Source organism: Myotis myotis, unplaced genomic scaffold (assembly GCF_014108235.1).
Source record: "Myotis myotis isolate mMyoMyo1 unplaced genomic scaffold, mMyoMyo1.p scaffold_m19_p_13, whole genome shotgun sequence".
Lineage (NCBI taxonomy): Eukaryota > Metazoa > Chordata > Mammalia > Chiroptera > Vespertilionidae > Myotis > Myotis myotis.
In genome coordinates this window covers 34,140,554-34,157,702 of record NW_023416317.1, presented here as the reverse complement: position 1 = coordinate 34,157,702, position 17,149 = coordinate 34,140,554, and the positions used below count along the sequence as shown (strand labels likewise).

General features: G+C 43.3%; 1 protein-coding gene across 1 annotated transcript in view; it reads left to right on the top strand.

Moving 5' to 3' along the window:
- The window catches only part of LOC118668195 (collagen alpha-4(VI) chain-like), a 103,200-nt gene extending 90,225 nt beyond the window's left edge, over positions 1-12,975 (top strand). The window contains exons 34-38 of the mRNA XM_036332649.1: positions 2,289-2,379; positions 3,911-4,594; positions 6,358-6,448; positions 6,931-7,160; positions 12,309-12,975. Of these exons, the coding sequence (XP_036188542.1) occupies positions 2,289-2,379; positions 3,911-4,594; positions 6,358-6,448; positions 6,931-7,160; positions 12,309-12,484 (1,272 nt within the window). The 3' untranslated portion in view covers positions 12,485-12,975. The remainder of the gene's footprint in view (positions 1-2,288; positions 2,380-3,910; positions 4,595-6,357; positions 6,449-6,930; positions 7,161-12,308) is intronic.
- Positions 12,976-17,149: the final 4,174 nt, after the last annotated feature.

Genomic DNA, 17,149 nt, shown 5'->3' with positions numbered 1-17,149 from the left:
CACTGTTTTCTCTAATCCCTGGTGATTAATTAGTTCCATTTGGTTTGGTGGGGCAGATCTGAATGAATGTTGAATGTTGGCAACTCTGCACTCAGACTTCATGTTAGCCCCCTCCATCTGGCAGATGTGCTTTCAGATGTGCTGTGTAGCTGCACATTGGAGGTGGGTGTTTTCTAACCTCTGGGACGTGGGAGCCTTGAGAAGAATCCTATAGATAACCTGCCTACCTCTGGACCGTTGTATATGCTGTTCCTCCATACTATAATGCTTTTCCCTGCTTCTTTGCCTGGTCAATATCCTACTCATTCTTTCAGAAGTGCCAGATGCTGTTATGTTCATCAGGGTCTCTCTATCCTTTTCCCTTGAAATTAGTCTCCCCTTTCTGTGTTCCTAAAACATATTATTGGATCCTTTTCTTGAAAATGGTTTGTCGATCTTTCCACTTAAGCTCTTTGAAGGCGTGGCTGTGTGTCATTTTTTTTTTTTTTTTAAATCTTCATATGGCTTGTTAACACTTTTATGTAGTAGCTGTTTAATTAGTCTTGGCTGATTTGAATTTCTAAGTCAGGAAAAAGCATAATTTAGGTTGCCTTTGTCATGTGAAGAACAAGAGAGGATGCATCTCGCCTTCCTTCTAGGAGACTTAGGAAAGTTCCCACGTTTGGGTTTTCTTCTTCCTTTTTTTGCGTTACATTAGCATAAACAAAAGTTCAACTCTTTATATTTCTTTCCCCACAAGGGTTGCACTCGAATGTTTGGGATATGCTGTAGCCCTAAACAGAAAGCGTAAAGAGCTCTGTGTGGAGCATATGCTACAGAAAGTTCTTTTTCAAAGCCAGCCTTGCCTATCTGACTTTCTGAGGGCCAGCACGACATCTTCATATGCCTGGCACCTTGCTACCGGACGAGGGTCTCGAGCTTGCTTGGTCTGGGCCGCAAGGATGAAGGAGGAGAAACTGACCTTCAGTGGGGCCCTCTCCTATAGGATTTGACAGACAGGAGACAGAGATTGGACACGAGTAGGCCTAGATACCCACCTCTTTGCAAACCACACCTCAATTCCTGAGAGAAACAATCTGAAAGCATTTTTAATTTCATCATGAGGTGAAGATTCTGCGAAAAGTCCGTATTAGTCAGGGCAGGTTGACTGTGAAACGATTCATGCCTAAGGCTCAGTGGCTTACTACGATCAAGTATTATTTCTGCCATCTAGCACAAGTGCACGCAGGACTCTGGGTATGTGGGAGGGGCGGTTGGGGGGTGTTGCTTCAGCCATTTTAGGACCTGGGCTCCTCATCAGAGGCCCTCATCATACCCATTGGCCTCAAAGCCTTCTTCTGGATCTTCTACATGCGGCCCACGGGAGCAGTGGGGGATAGTGCATGCACTAGAAATGGCATACGTCACTTTCACCTACATGCCATTGGTTAGACCCCGGTCCTATGGTCCCACTGAACTGCAGGGGAGGGTGGGAGATGGAGTGGAGCTGTGGCCCTAGGAAGAAGAGGGAGTGGGTTTGCTAATTATCTAACCACTTGTCACATGGGCCTTGTTGGATTTATTGTTGCTATTATTTAATATTTTACTTTGAAACCTCGATATCAGTTATTGACTAATCCTAACTGGAAAGGTTCAGTGAAGGAGATAAGCAGATTTGCCATCCCTGCAGAACCTTCCCTGATTCCTCCTCATTCCTGCCTTCTGGCTTTGATATGTCTCAACTCTGAATACCAGGAATACTCTGGAAAGGCCTCGCTTAGGTAACTGCCTCTTTCCAATCTAATGGTATATGACTTACATAACCGCCTCCTTAAAGGGAGGCGCTGTTCGTGTTTATAGCTCTCACCACACTGCATCCTGCAGACTGTGGACAATCACTAAAGATTTATGGAATTTATAAATGATCGAACCCTCAACTCCCTGACCCGCATTCCAACACAACATTACACTAATTGAGGTTATACACATCAGGAGCCTGAAGACCCCACAGCTCTTGTATCCACAACAATGACAGTCCAACCTCCAGGTTAGAACCAGAGAATGAAATGACTATTAATAATTGTAATAGGTAATGCCAATATATATATATGAATATAATGTCTATATATGCCTATATTAATATATATTCATATATATAATATTATTTAAAAATGTATAAATATATTATTTAAATTATAATTATATTATTTTAAAAATACCATATTAATATTTTTATCACCTGAATTGGAAAAAAACGTGGCCTAAACTTAATTCAGTAAATGACAAACTTGTGTGTGTGTTTGGATTAGATGGATGGAACCAACAGATTTCACCTATTCATCTGGGAGACTAAGAGCCAGCAGGACGTGGAACGCTTGGCCCGCTGCGTCCTCTGCTATGGTAAGCATGGGCAGCATTTCTGATCAGACTGATGTGCAGAGAATAGGATGAATTAGTTGGTGGCCATAGGCCAGATCTGTTCTGCAGATGTTTATTTTCTTGGTATGTGCAGAATTTTAGAATCTGGGAATTTCCTGGTAATTCTGGATTAACAGTTTTTCTTAGGAAGTCAGAATAGTCTGGAGAGTCACAGATGTTGGGTTCCCATGTGGCCACAGTCAGCCAGAGCTGAGTTGTGCCTATCCGCTTTATTTTTTAAAAAATATATTTTATTAATTTTTTACAGAGAGGAAGGGAGCGGGATAGTTAGAAAAATCGATGAGAGAGAAACATCGATCAGCTGCCTCCTGCACACCCCCCACTGGGGATGTGCCCACAACCAAGGTACATGCCCTTGACCGGAATCAAACCTGGGACCCTTGAGTCCACAGGCTGACGCTCTATCCACTGAGCCAAACCGGTCAGGGCTGCCTATCCACTTTAAATGGGGCAAGTGCCTGCTAATGCCTCATCTCTCCTTCCCCTCCCTATTGTCTTACCCCTGGCCTGCTCTGCTTACTCACCTGTCCTGCCAGGTTCCTGTAGATGGCTGGCCTTGTGTTCCTTCTTTAGTGGCACCTTAGTGTGAAGGGCAGACCATGGAACTAAGAGTCAAGAGTCCTGGGTTTAGGCCTGGATTTGCCATTGACCACCAGTGGAATATTGGCAGGTCATTCAATGTCTCTATCTTCAGCCTCCATCACTCTATCCCACATGTCACACTGGCCTGTGCCAGAGAAAATTTTGTGCTGAAACCCATGCACGCCTATGTGTGGAGGGTTCTCATCCATCCCCACGTCACCCAGGGCTAGAGTCCTATCACTGAAATCAGAAGGGGATTTAATTGTTTCCTCTTCTTGAGCCACATTAAGATGTAACGCTGCCATGAGAGATGTGGTCCTGAGAGCTTGGTCAAGTCAAATGCAGTCATTGCCATCGGCAGAGTATGTAACAGCTGATAAACGGCTTTCACATCCATCATCTCATTTGACATATTGTCTCTCTGGACTTCAGTTTCCTCTCCTGTAGAAGCATAGACTTAGCCGGTATTTATTGAACTTGAGTTTTTCCTGTATCAGGCATTGTTCTGAGCAGTTACATGTATATTGAATCATTTAAAAAATTTAAACCTCACAAGGTAGGTACTATTATTATCATCACTGTCCCTATCTGACAGATGCGGAAACGGAGGCAGTAGGAAGGCTGAGTAATTTGCCCAAGGTCAGAGGTAGGACCTGGACTGAACCAGGAAGATGTCTATGAACCTAAAAATGAAGAAGCCATATGGCCCAGTAGTTAAAAATATTAAATGTGGAATTATTGTCTCAATTCTTCTGAAAAATGGGAATTTAGGTACAGCGCCCATCTGTGGCTCTTGTCAACACAAATAACATTTAGCAGCACCTGTTCTTACCAAGAGTGTGGAAGTGTGTTTGCATGGAAAGGAAAGGGATGCATGGTAACTCTGGCCTCTCCTGCCCTTCCTTTCCAGACAAGTGCCGACCAGCCCCGGAGTGCAGGTCGGGCACCCCCGAACCCCTGGCGGTGGACGTGGACGTGGCCTTCGTGGTGGACAGCTCCCACGGCGTCGGTGCCGATGTATACCAAGCCGCGTTGCGTCTAGTGGACACCACTCTCGACAACCTGGAGGTGGCTGCGCAGCCAGACGTGTCCCTCCACGGGGCTCGCGTGGCTCTGGTGACGCACACGACTCCAGGCTTCCGGCCGGGAGCAGGACGGCCCCCTGTGCTGGAGGCTTTCCCCCTGACCTCCTCTGGCCACCGGGCACAGATGCAGAGGCTCATCCGGGAGGCTGTGGGCCACCCCCTGCAGGGAGCCCCGGCCCTGGGCCATGCCCTGGAGTGGACACTAGAGAAGGTGCTCCTGGCAGCCCCGCTGCCCAGGAGGGCACAGGTTCTCTTCGCCATCGTGGCCAGTGAGACTAGCAGCTGGGACCGGGAGAAGCTGAGGACTCTGTCCCTGGAGGCCAAGTGCAAGGGCATCACTCTGTTTGTGCTGGCCTTGGGTCCCGGCGTGGGAACCCGTGAGCTGGCTGAGCTGGCTGGAGTGGCCAGCACCCCCTCTGAGCAGCACCTGCTGCGCCTGCGGGGGATCTCAGACCCAGAGGTGGCCTACGCCAGGCGCTTCACATGGGCCTTCCTGAACCTCCTACAAAGTGAGCAATCTCTGAGCACGGGATGCCTGGGTGGGCTGGGGTGGGGAGGACTACTTGCACAGCCTGGCATGGGCGAGCAGGTGCCCACTGAGCCTTCAGCCTTGCTGAGGTGCATGCAGCCTCACAACCTCTGGGGAGACCCTAGAGGAGCACCCCGTTTCCTGAAAACCCTGAGCTGCCATTGCCCTGACACGGTGCCCAGCCTAATGTTGGTTTTTTTTTTTTTGCCTGGAACCTCTCAGCTGGTGGTTGGGAGGCCTCAAGTGTCCCCCCCATCTCTCGATTTTCTCATTTACCAAAATGAAAATTACAGTCTCTTTCTGATCTGTGAAGCCTACATTCAAATATGTGCATGGAGGAGGTTCAAAAGCACCAGTGCTCTACAATTAGAAGGCATAGTTGTTGCTATTACTATTTCCCAGAATCCAGTGGTGCATAATAGTGCTTCTCAGATTTTCACATGCACGTGCATCTCCTGGGGAATCTTGTCAAATGTAGATTCTGATTCAGTAGGTCTGAGCTGGGGCTGGGATTCTGCATTTTTAACAAGCTCCCAAATGATGCTGATGCTGGTAGGCCGTGGACCACGCTTTGAGTAACAAGAGTATAGGACATTTATTTTTCTGGGACTTGCTCAGGTTGGGTGGATGGAGCCAACAGGGAAGGTTAAGGGGCACACTGACAGTGCACCTGGGCAGGAATTCCTCCCCATCTCCTGTCTTAGTGTCCTCACCTCCAATCAGAACCAAACTAGTTGAACCAAACTCATGGGCAGCCAGTACCCAAGCTGTATTCCTAGCATGATAATGGAGATGGTTGGGATTTGGGGGTGGGTATTGATCTGGTGACATTTCCAGGAGTTTGTCTTGCTTGGGCTCTGTCCACCACTGCTAATCCCAATCAGGTCATGTATAGGGGGCCTTGGATGTGACCTGTGAGGCCTTGTTGCTGGGAGACACGAATTTCTCAGTTTATAAGAGGGTGTGATCTCCTGCTGGGAGTATTGAGGGACATCTGCCCCTCAGTGAAGGAATCAAAGGGAGTCTGATGGACAGCTTAGAAGTACTGACACAGCATTGTGCCTCTCCAGTTGGAGAGGTACAAAGATCAATGACTAGGTTCTAGTCCTACTTTTGCCACTAGGGAGCTGTGTAACCCCAGAAAGGTCAGTGAAGCACTCTGAATTTCTGATTTCTTATTGTTGTAGGAGATGGAAGAGAGATTTGCAATATATGGCTGATGGCTTAGTGATTCTTTGAGGGAGACGAAGGCTGAATGAATCACTTTTCTAGTCGGTTTTAATTTCATTTTTTTATTTTTATGTTATATCAGGTTGCACTATATGTTTTGATTTTTTTATTATGTTATGTTTTATTATGTTAGGTTTCTTTTATGTTGTGATTTTACATTATTCATATGACAGTGTGCATTTTATGTTTTCATTTCTTTAAATTTTATTTTTGTATTTGTGTTATTCTTTGCTTGAATTTATTTTACATCTTTTTTATTTTATGTCAATAGATTTTTGTTTTTATGTTTGTTTCATTTAATTTTTATTTTGTTTTGCTTTTTATTTTGCTTTATTGTATATTTTACTTTATTTTATGCTTTATTTGATTTTCATTTTGTCTTTTAAGTTTTTGTGTTAATGGATAATATTTTTGCTTTTATGCTTTATTTTACTTTATGTTTAGTTTATTTTCAAGTTTTATATTATTTTATGCTTTATTTGATTTGACTTTATTTTGAAATATTTTTTTTAGGTGGAACAAACCAGTACCCACCCCCAGAGCTCATTGAAGAATGTGGGGGCCCCAGCCGAGGGGACACTCAGAGGCAGTCACTTATTAAGAGGTAGGCTGAGGATTAGAGCTGAGGTTGTCCCATAGCTCTGTCCCTTGCAGGAGACAACTCCCTAGAGAAAGGTCACAGGCAGTGTCAGTCCTTGACCTGACCCCAAGCTACTGGAGCGAGGATGCGCCCGTGTTTGACAACCCTGATATGGTGTGTCTTTTCTTTCCTTAAGAGTAATACAGGACCAATATAAAACATTGAAAGAACACATAAATGTATAAAAGCAAAAATTAAAATTTTCCATTCCACCCCATCCCCATCTTCTAATTGTCCCAGAGGTAAAGTTAATAATGCTAAACATATTGTTGCTACTTTTGTCCAAATGCCTCTGCAAACCTAAGAAGGTAGCTAATGTGATAACAAAGTCATTAGGAAATGTTCAAACCCAAAGCTTTATTGAGTGCAGCAGTATCAATTGGAAAATGAACGTCTCAGTTCTCATGGTCTGGTTGCACGGTTTGACATGGGTTGTTTGTATGTAGGCTGCCCAATCGCGAGCGTGGCATATCTGGCTTTGCTGATGATTTGGAAGCACTTGAAGCAACAGATTTTTTTCTGGAGGAGAACGGAACAGCAACGATGACATCTGTAACTCAGCAAGAAGCACTTGAAAATTATGAAAAGAATGGCTATGCCACTGAAGAAAAAGAACAAGAAATGTCTGCAAAACAAAAGAAAAATGGAAGAGAAGTAAATTCAGCCACTACTTCTGGTAAAACAAACAAACAAACTATTCCTTACTCCTTAGGTTGAGTTTACTTTTAAAAATCTTTATCTTAAAAAAAAAAATCCTGTGTACTGTGTGTGTTAGCTTGCAAATTTTGGCTTTTATATACTTCCCTTCCAAATACACAAATTCATGTATGCAGCTAAAGAAATTAGTTTAAGAACATATACAAGGACTAACTTTCACTTGAGTGTAAACGGGGAGCTGAACAGAAGCTATTTCAGGGGGTTTGATGGGAGCACACCCTATGACATGTCTGTATGTCATTGTGAAGAAGCCATGATCTATTGCAGAAGCGGCAAACATGCTCCTGACCTTGAAGGAAAATGCATTGGCTTATAGAAGCCTCCTTCATCTATGAGTGGCCACATAGGCACCGACCAAGTTTCAGGAACCTTTGGGTTCATCTAAAACAACTAGCGATGATTTAGGATTAGAGCAGGTAATAGTGCAGATACCATGTGACCTTTTACATGGGCTCAACAAAGTGAGCAAAACAGTGACACATTAGAAAGAGATTTGGGAGGATTTGACTCTCAAGTTTTTAAAATGTAGGGGAAAAGAGGGCTGGAAGAATTTCTAGTGAGTGGCGTGGTCAGTCTAGATTAAATGAGAGATAATTGCCCAGGTTTTGAATGTGCCTAGATGGGTCTCTCTCTGGTGCTGCTAGCTAAGTGGCCACATCTCTGTGGCTCAGTCTTATGATCTGCAAAGTGGGGATTGTGTGAATACCTATCCCACAGGGTTGTTTTGAGGAATAAAACTTGTTAATTTATGTGTTTGCCACATAACAAGCCTGCAAGCCAAGGTAGGTATTAAGATGCTGATATGTCCTACCACTTAGGTTCCAAAGTAAACAGATGTTCAAAGGAAATAACAAAACCAATGGACAGAGGAGTGGTCACTCCCAGCAACACATTTTACCTCCTTAGGTGAAAAATTATCCCGTTGATCATTCTGTTTTCAGTATATAATATTATCAGGTACTTCACGAAGGCAGTTATTTTTGGTCTTGGCTGTAAAATAGGAATCTCTAAAAATTCTCAAAGCCTAGACCGCACCCCAGACCAATTCAATCCGAATCGCTGGACGGGGGTGCTGCCTAGCACTTCCACTGAGCAACCACGAGTGCGAACCACTGCTCCAAGGGGGCCTTTCCTACAAAGTCAAGGTGAAAGAGATGGAGGACAGCAGATGTCGGTCATCCAATCCAATTCTATTCACAGACAAAAACTAAGGCCTGAGGGTCCCCCAAATTTTGTACCCATTCTGTAACTTGGCTGTGGCCAGTCCCTCTCTCATTGCATTCCAAGGATACTCTAAACCTTCACCACCTCTCCCAGTTCCTTCCCGCATGTCTCTTTCTCTATCTGATGCCCATATATTTTTGCTTTCAAAAGAAAGAAAAGTGCCAGGTGCAACTTCCCGTGTTTTCCTGCCCTTCAGTCAGAGAGAAGAGCTGTCCCTTGTCATCAGCTGTTCCCACTGACAAAAAATCCAAAGGGCTCTTGACTTGCGCTCTTTGGGATGGGGCTATGGCTGGCTGTAACCTTCTTCTTCAAACACTCTCCTCTCTTGGCCCCAGAGATATTCTCTTCTTGTTCTACTTCTGACAAGTCCATCCGGGCTCCTCTTTCCAGCTCTAGCCCCACAGAGAGAACCAGGTTTCATGGAACCTGAAATTTATACAATTTAGGGACCCTCTTTAAGAAAAGCATATAAAATTATTAAAATTTAATTCAAAAGTGAATATTTGATGCAAATGAGGGGCCCTGAAGCTTGGGCGTCACGAATTTGATGGTAAACCTGCAATACCTTCCCCAAGGTCCTTTTTCAATCTTCCAAGGACTCTATACATCCTACAGGGACAAGCTTTCCCACCAGGACTTCCACTAGCCCCTCTGTACTGATGACTTCAAATCCGTACCTTCCATCTTTGACTCTCTCCTGAGCTGCAGACCAGCTTAGTTAACCAACTGCCCTCCAGATGGCACCATTGCACATGCCCACAGTCATTTCAGACAAACTCAATTAAACAAATGGGACTCATCTTTCTTATTCAAACCTTTTTTACCTTTATTCTTATTTTGGAATGAACCTCCATTGACCCAGAAATGGAAAGCTAAAACCCAAACATCACTAATTTTCTCCTCTCCTCTCCTCCTGCCTCCAACTGGTGACCACATCTTCGTGTGACTTCCTCCTCCGCATCTCTCAGATCCATTCCCTTTCCCACAATCTTCCCTTTTAATACCTTGAGTGTAATTGCAATGCTGTCTAACGAGTCTCATTTCTTCCAGTTTGTCCTCCTTCCTATTCCAGTCTGAACACCAAATTAAGTTTTCTAAAATGGAAATCTAATCCTGTCATTTGTCTTCTTTATTTCCCAATGGTTTATATTACGGGGGTGGGGAACCTTTTCTCTGCCAAGGGCCATTTGGATATTTATAACATCACTCATGGGTCACACAAACATAGCAACTTAAGTATCAGCCTGCTATATTCGGTGAAACATTTAATTATCTCACCCCTAATGCCTGGGCAGGGCCAGACCAAATGATTTCATGGGCTGGACGTTCCCCTGGTTTATAAGATAGTGTTCAGATGCCTGGATAAGGCACACAGGCCTCTGTGACTAGACCTTGCATTGTCCTCTGAGGCCTACTGGTTGCCACTTCCCTACATATACCTTTTGCACTATTTGCAGTAGCTCTGTTCTTTAGTCAAGGTCTCCATGCCTTTGCTCATGCTCATCTGTCCATTTGTGGCCTCTTCACAGTATCTGCCTGAGTTACATGTACTCATCTTTTAATACTCAGGTCAAGTTTCACTACTACTTAGAGTCCTTTCTGGCCCGCATGTAGTCTTAAATTTCCATGGCCTCCTTTGTGCACCTGCATCTTAAGCTAAATTCTTCCATGGTACCTGCAACCTTTCATTGCACGCACTTGTAAAGAATTGTCATAGAAGCCAGGCCGATCTCTGTATAATTTTCAGTTTCATTGCTATCTCCAAAGCACACAGATCTATTTTTTGACTTTCTCCTCCAAGAAGGGCTACATCATGAGACGTATGTATCAGTAGAGAGAACCAGCCCGGGCGTATTGCAGTGTCATCGTAGCTGTTCCTCACACCTATCCAGTGCCCTCCTTTCTCTTCCCCTTTTCTTCATTCCTGGATTCATAGACTTGTTTGAGTAAAACTGATTGCTGCTGCAGAATTCTTCTAAGAAAGGCAAAAGTTAACACACTTGGTAAAAACAATGCAAATGTAAAATTGGGGCACAGCAATAATTGCTCGGGAGAAAACTTGTTTGCCCCCCAATGCCATAGTATACTGACGAAAGTAAACTTAAGACTCTGAGGCTCCCTTAGGTTGCACAGAATACCTTGGGGATAAGTAGTTTAAAGCATTGAGGATTGACTTTCCTATAGCTGTGCTGACCAATGACTAGCTACATGAGCTATTTAAATAGAGAATCATTTGAAATTAAATGAAACTGAAAATTCAGTTCCTCGGATGCAACCGCCATATTTCAAATACCCAATAGCCACATAAGCAGTGAGTACTGTATTAGTGCAGACATAGAATATTTCCCTCATTGTAGAGGGTCATTGTAGAGCGCTGCTCTAGAGAAATCATCTAGGAGAAGCAGCCCCTGGCTGTCTCGCCAGTAAATGCAAGGGTGGGGCTTCTAAAGCCAAAAGCCACAAAGTGTCACTAGGAAAAGTAATGATAGATTGATAGATTTATTTATTTATTTATTTATTTATTTATTTATTTATTTATTTATTGGAAGAGAGAGAGAGAGAGAGAGAGAGAGAGATAAAAGAAACATTGATCAGTTACCTCCCATATGCCCTCCGACGGGGATCAAACCCACAACCTAGTTGTGTGCCCTGACCAGGAATCGAACCTGAGACCTTCTGGTGTATGGCTTGACATTCTAATGAACTGAGCCACCCATCCAGGGCAAAGTAAAGATCTATTTAAACAAGTCCTTGGCCTGTCAGTTTGGAATCAGTTTGTAATGGTAGAAATTAGTGTCCGCTAACTGCGGAGCCCTAAATCTATCGGTTGGACCCAGAGAGTACAGTCAAAAGTTCACCACTGGACTGTTTTTCTGTTGACTCCGATAATATTTTTGGAGGAGCATTTGTTCTGGCTCCTTCTGGGCCCTCGCTGCTTGTTTTCTCCCCCGTCCTTCCGCCCCAAGTCAGAGCCATGCAGCTGGCCAATTCCAATGTGCCTGTTCAAGGCGTAGGACCATTCGTTACCCCACTAAGAGTGCATCTCATCCCCTTGGGTCCAGCGCATCTGGTCACTCCTTCAAGAGAACTAGTCTGTGCTGATTACACTAATGGGGGTGCGTAGGCAGCTTCCCAGGAACAGACCACAAATTTTAACTCTTGCTTTCTGAAGCAAGATATCTCCCTTATTCAAGAGCCATTGGAAGGCCTAGGGAAACTGGAGGATACCACTATTCTGTGCTGTGGAGCTAACCTGAAACGAAAATACCCGGAAAAATTAATGTCTGATTTAGAATCCACTGTATCCCAGATTTTGCTCGGTTGTCACTTGTTGATTCCCAACGGTTTCTTCATTTTCCAGGAACATCATGTTTTTTCTTTTAATATTAACTTCTTGGGTAAGTGTCAAGATACAATAAATAATAAATAAACTGTATTTGCTTAGGCTATTAGAAGGCTTTGAGAGTGGGAAGCAGTTGAGATGGTTTGAATAAAGAGGGAAATAAGTATAATAAACAAGTAAGGAATTCTCAGTTTCAGAAAGATTTATTTATTCATTCATCCACTCACTCATTTATGCATTGTCGGATGTATCTGACATGTGTTAGGTACTGTGCAAAATAATAGCTGAAATTGTATTACACCTTTCACATATGTTATGTGACACCTTACAACAAAACTTGTGAAGAAGTTTTTATTTAAAAAAATATTGTTTATATGGTCTAGGAAATTGAGGCTCAGAAAGATTGTTCCTTGCTCAAGGCTACACAGCCAGTAGATTGTGAGGCTAGGATTCATTTTCAGGCCTGTGACACCAAACCATCGCTCCCTTCCTGTCATGCTCATATAGGAAATTTAACCCCCTGCATTTGTTTTATGGCAGGTCCCTGTTTGATGGATCCAGTGGAAGGCGAGTGCCAGGATTACATCCTGAAATGGTACTATAACAAGGACAAGCGGGCTTGCCAGCAGTTCTGGTATGGCGGCTGTGGGGGCAACGCCAACCGGTTCGAAACCAAGGAAGAATGTGAGGTTTGGTGTGTCCCGACAGCCCTGTAGACTCAGGCAGAGCCTCATCACTATTGCCTCTGTTTTAATCACGGATGAAATCGAGATTGCCTTCCTGAGACAGTGCCGCAGCTCCTAAGTGATGAAGCCCTCTCTGCAATCTCAGGTCGATTATTAACCCACTGAACTTTTTCCTGCCAGCGGAGGACTTGGGAAAAATGATTTGCGATTTGAGAAGGACTGCATGCTAGTAGTTACAAAAAGTAGCTGAAACGTTCCTGAAAGTTATTTAAATGATGTAGAACTGGATGGTAAAGAAATTTGAACTTGGCATAACATTAATTTTTTTGGCTATGCAGCAAAAGAGAAATCAATGTATGCAGTCAGTAAAAACTAATTTGGAAGTGAGTTGAAACTTGATTTCTTTTTTACCACGTGAAAACCTGGAAGTATTAGTCAAAGCAGAGGTTTGGAAAAAGACACATCTAATGTGAAATTTCATCCCGACTAGTGTGAAAATAAAGGCAATCTCGATGAAATCATTTGGTGTGACACGACGTGTGATGCCTGCTCACTGCAATCTGTGCTATTCTTTCTTTTTTTTTTTTTTAGCTTTGTAGTACATTTTATTTGTATTTATTTTTTAAATTCTTTATTGTTTAAAATATTACATATAGTATTACATATGTCTCCTTTTTTCCCCATTGACCTCTCCCCAGCCACACACCCCCTTCCCCGCCCCCCAGCACATGCCCTCACTCCCCTAGTGTCTGTGTCCTTTAGTTAGGCTTATATGCATGCAAACAAATCCTTTGGTTGATCTCTTACCTCTGCCCCCCTGCCCCAGCCCCCTGCCTTCCCTCTGAAGTTTTATAGTCTATTCAATGCTTCTTTGTCTCTAGATCTATTTTTATTCATCAGTTTATGTTGTTCATTATATTCCACAAATGAGTGAGATCATGTGATATTTATCTTCCTCCAACTGGCTATTGCACTTAGCATAATGCTCTACAAGTCCATCTATGCTGTTGCAAATGATAAAAGTTCCTTCTTTTTTATAGCAGCATAGTATTCCATCGTATAGATGTACCACAGTTTTTTAATCCACTCTTCTGCTGATGAGCACTTAGGCTGTTTCCAAATCTTAGCTATGGTAAATTGTGCTGCTATGAACATAGGGGTGCATATGTTCTTTCTGATTGGTGTTTCTAATTTCTTGGGATATATTTCTAAAAGTGGGATTCCTGGGTCAAATGGGAGTTCCGTTGTTAATTTTTTGAGGAAACTCCATACTGCTTCCCACAGTGGCTGCACCAGTCTGCATTCCCACCAGCAGTGCATGAGGGTTCCTTTTTCTCTGTATCCTCTTCAGCACTTGTCATTTGTTAATTTGTTGATGATAGCCATTCTGACAGGTGTGAGATGGTATCTCATTGTTGTTTTGATTTGCATCTCTCAGATGGTTAGTGACTTTGAGCATGTTTTCATATCTCTCTCGGCCTTCTGTATGTTCTCATTCAAAAAGTGTTTATTTAGGTCCTTTGCCCATTTTTTGATTGGATTGTTTATCTTTCTTTTGTTAAGATGTATGAGTTCCCTATAAGTTTTGGAGATTCGGCCCTTATCGGATATAACATTGGCAAATATGTTCTTTCACGCAGTGGGCTTTCTTGTTGTTTTGTTGATGGTTTATTTAGCTGTGCAGAAGCTTTTATTTTGATGTAGTCCCATTTGTTTATTTTCTTCTTGGTTTCCATTACCCTAGGAGCTGTATTGGTAAAGATATTGCTATGACATGTGTCTGATAATTTGCTGCCTGTTGATTCTTCTAAGATTTTTATGGTTTCCTGTCTTATGTTTAAGTCCTTTATCCATTTTGAGTATGGTATTAGTTGGTGGTCTAGTTTCATTTTTTTGCATGTATCTGTCCAATTTTCCCAACACCGTTTATTGAAGAGATAGTCTTGATTCCATTGTATGCTTGTGCCTCCTTTGTCAAATATTAATTGAGCATAATGGCTTAGGTCGATTTCTGGGTTCTCTGTTCTATTTCATTGGTGTATGTGTTTTCTTTGTGACATAGCACTTGTTGGAGAGGAAACAGAAGTGACTTTGCCATGGGACTGATCCTTCGTTATTAATTACAATGACTCTTGCCCTTTCAAACTTGGTGACTTAACAATTAAGACTGGCATTGTCAATGCAAATATGAAGGGTCTAGGTTCACCCTGAATGAAACATTTTTCAATATGGCTCATAGCTCAATTCTCCAGGCCTCTGAACTTGGGCCCAGCTTCAGGGCAGAACTAGGCACTGCATGGAATTCTAGAGATGCTGGGTACTGAGGTGCCTGGCACGGGGCCTCTGGAGGATCATGTATTAGTCTGCTTGGGTTGCCATAACAAAATTCCACAGGCTGGGGGGCTTAAACAGCAGATATTTATTTCTCACAGCTCTGGAGACTGAGAAACCAAGATCAAGGTGCCAGCTGACTTGCTTTCTGGTGAGAACTCTCTTCCTGGCTTACACACAGTTGTCTTCTTGTTATGTCTTCAAATAACCTTTCCTCTGTGGAGAGAGAAAAAAAGAAAGGAAGGGAGAGTGAGAATGAGAGAGAAAGGAGGGAGGAAGGGAGATAGAGAGTTAGAGAGAGAGAGTGAGCACAGAGAGGGTTCTCTGGTGTCTCTTCTTATAAAGACACTAATCCTATAGGATTAGGGCCCCATCCTTATGACCTCATTTAACCTTAATTACAACCTAAAGGTTATATCTCCAAATTCATTTACATTGGGGGTTAGGGCTTCCAGTTATGAATTTTGGGGGACACAAACATTCAGTCTCTAACAGATTTCAAGCAGCTGGTGGTTACCCCCAGGGACCCAGAGTAGAGTTTGCTCTCTGGAAAGTTTCTGTTGAATAATGAAAGTTATTTCTAGGATTCTTTTTATTCCTCCTCTCAAGCCCAGGGACACTGCAGATAGGATGGGAAGGCAGATTTATAGAAAATCAAAGAAATATTAAAATTTTCATTTTATCTTATGATAGCTACTTTGATCAAGAAAGAATAACTATGTATTCATGGCAGCAAGTTTGTAATTTAAATTAATTTGCAGAAATGCACATGGAAGAACTAAAGCTCACTTATAATCATTTCTCACAAAGGTAATTATTGTGGTATAATCCAGGTTTTTTTCTAATGCTTGGAACATTATTTTTTTTTTCTTCCTTAACACACTACATTGCAGCAAATTTTGGCTAAAGTGTTTTCATGCTGGGAATGAAATGGCAGATGTTCCACCATTGGCAGAGCTGCTTATCATGTGGGTGTGTGTATGCATATTGCTTTTAGGAATAACCTCAGCTGCTTGGGCATATAGGGGCCAAGCTCATCTATCCTGAGGATAGTATATGATTTCAGCTGTGATCTATTTTCCACTTCTTTTTCCAACCCCACCCTGCCCTTCCCTTGCCCAGGAGTGGGGAACACAAAGGCAAAGACAAGGTGGCGGTATAACCTTTCAACTCTGACCCGGGCAGAAAGTTGACTTAAAAAATCCTCAGGTACACAGACAATCTGACCAAGGGGCAGAAGCCATTACCTGTTGTTCTTAGATAGCATTCACCTCCACTCCTGTAACACAGTTCGTAAAGCACTGTCCCACCTTATCTTATATATTTGCCTACTCCCCCTAAATCTTGGATGATGGCCTTGTTCTTCCCAGTTTTTCCCATTGCTCTTCCAGTTCTCAGGGAAGTGAAGTGGCTTGACCCAGAGCATTAGAGAAACTGGACTTGAACTCCTTTTGATCTCAACTCTAGGGCTCCTTTTGCTCTACTCCGTTGGTTCCAAAACATGAGCTGTCACTAGAGGAGAAGGAGGAGGATGCGCTGAGACAGAAGAAAGGAATTTCCTGTCTGATTGTAAATGAGCTTGACCGTACTATCTGTCTCAGATGCTTCCCTCCCCCTGCTAACCCCTCTGTCTCCTGGGTGGTGGTTAGGCCTTCGGTCTGGCCTTCGGTCTGGGAGGAAGCAGGAGTGAACTGAAAGAAAAGTTGAATTGTGTTGCAGGACAACCCTAAAGACAGCTTTGGCCAACCCCACAGGGAGCTTTGGAACGAAAAGGGCTTGTTAAAGTGGCCCTGGATGGGCCAAGGTGGCTGGGTCTGCATCCCCTGCCTCCTGGCTGTTGGAAGTGGGCTGCCCTGGGAAGACTTGTTCTTGGGTAAGGCAGCTCTCCAGCTGAATGGGCCCAGCTGAAGGCTGTCTATCAACAGTGCTCCTGGCAGCTGGGTCAATAAGTCCTTCATTGAGGGGGGCACAGATCTGAGGAGCACACTGCCCTGTCTACTGCAGTGCCTCTACCTCGAGTGCCCTTCTGCATTGTTTCCAAACATCCGTAGCTTCCTGAATCCAATAGGAAAAACTCAAAAGCATTTGTAGGGCATACAAGCCCTCAGACATCTGATCTTTGCATCCATCTCTAGCCGCACCTATGGTGTCGTTCTGTCCTTGCAAATTTTCACTGGAGCATACTAAATACATCCTTGTAGTTTTCTGGAAATTCCACATTCTATCCATTTGTACTGTTGCCCTTGGTGATACTTCTGTGGGTAATACCTTTTCAATTCATTTGTTTGAAAAACATTTCATAGGCACCTGCTATCTATCCGATCCATCATGTGTGTCAAAATCTAGCTCAGCTCTCGTTGCCTC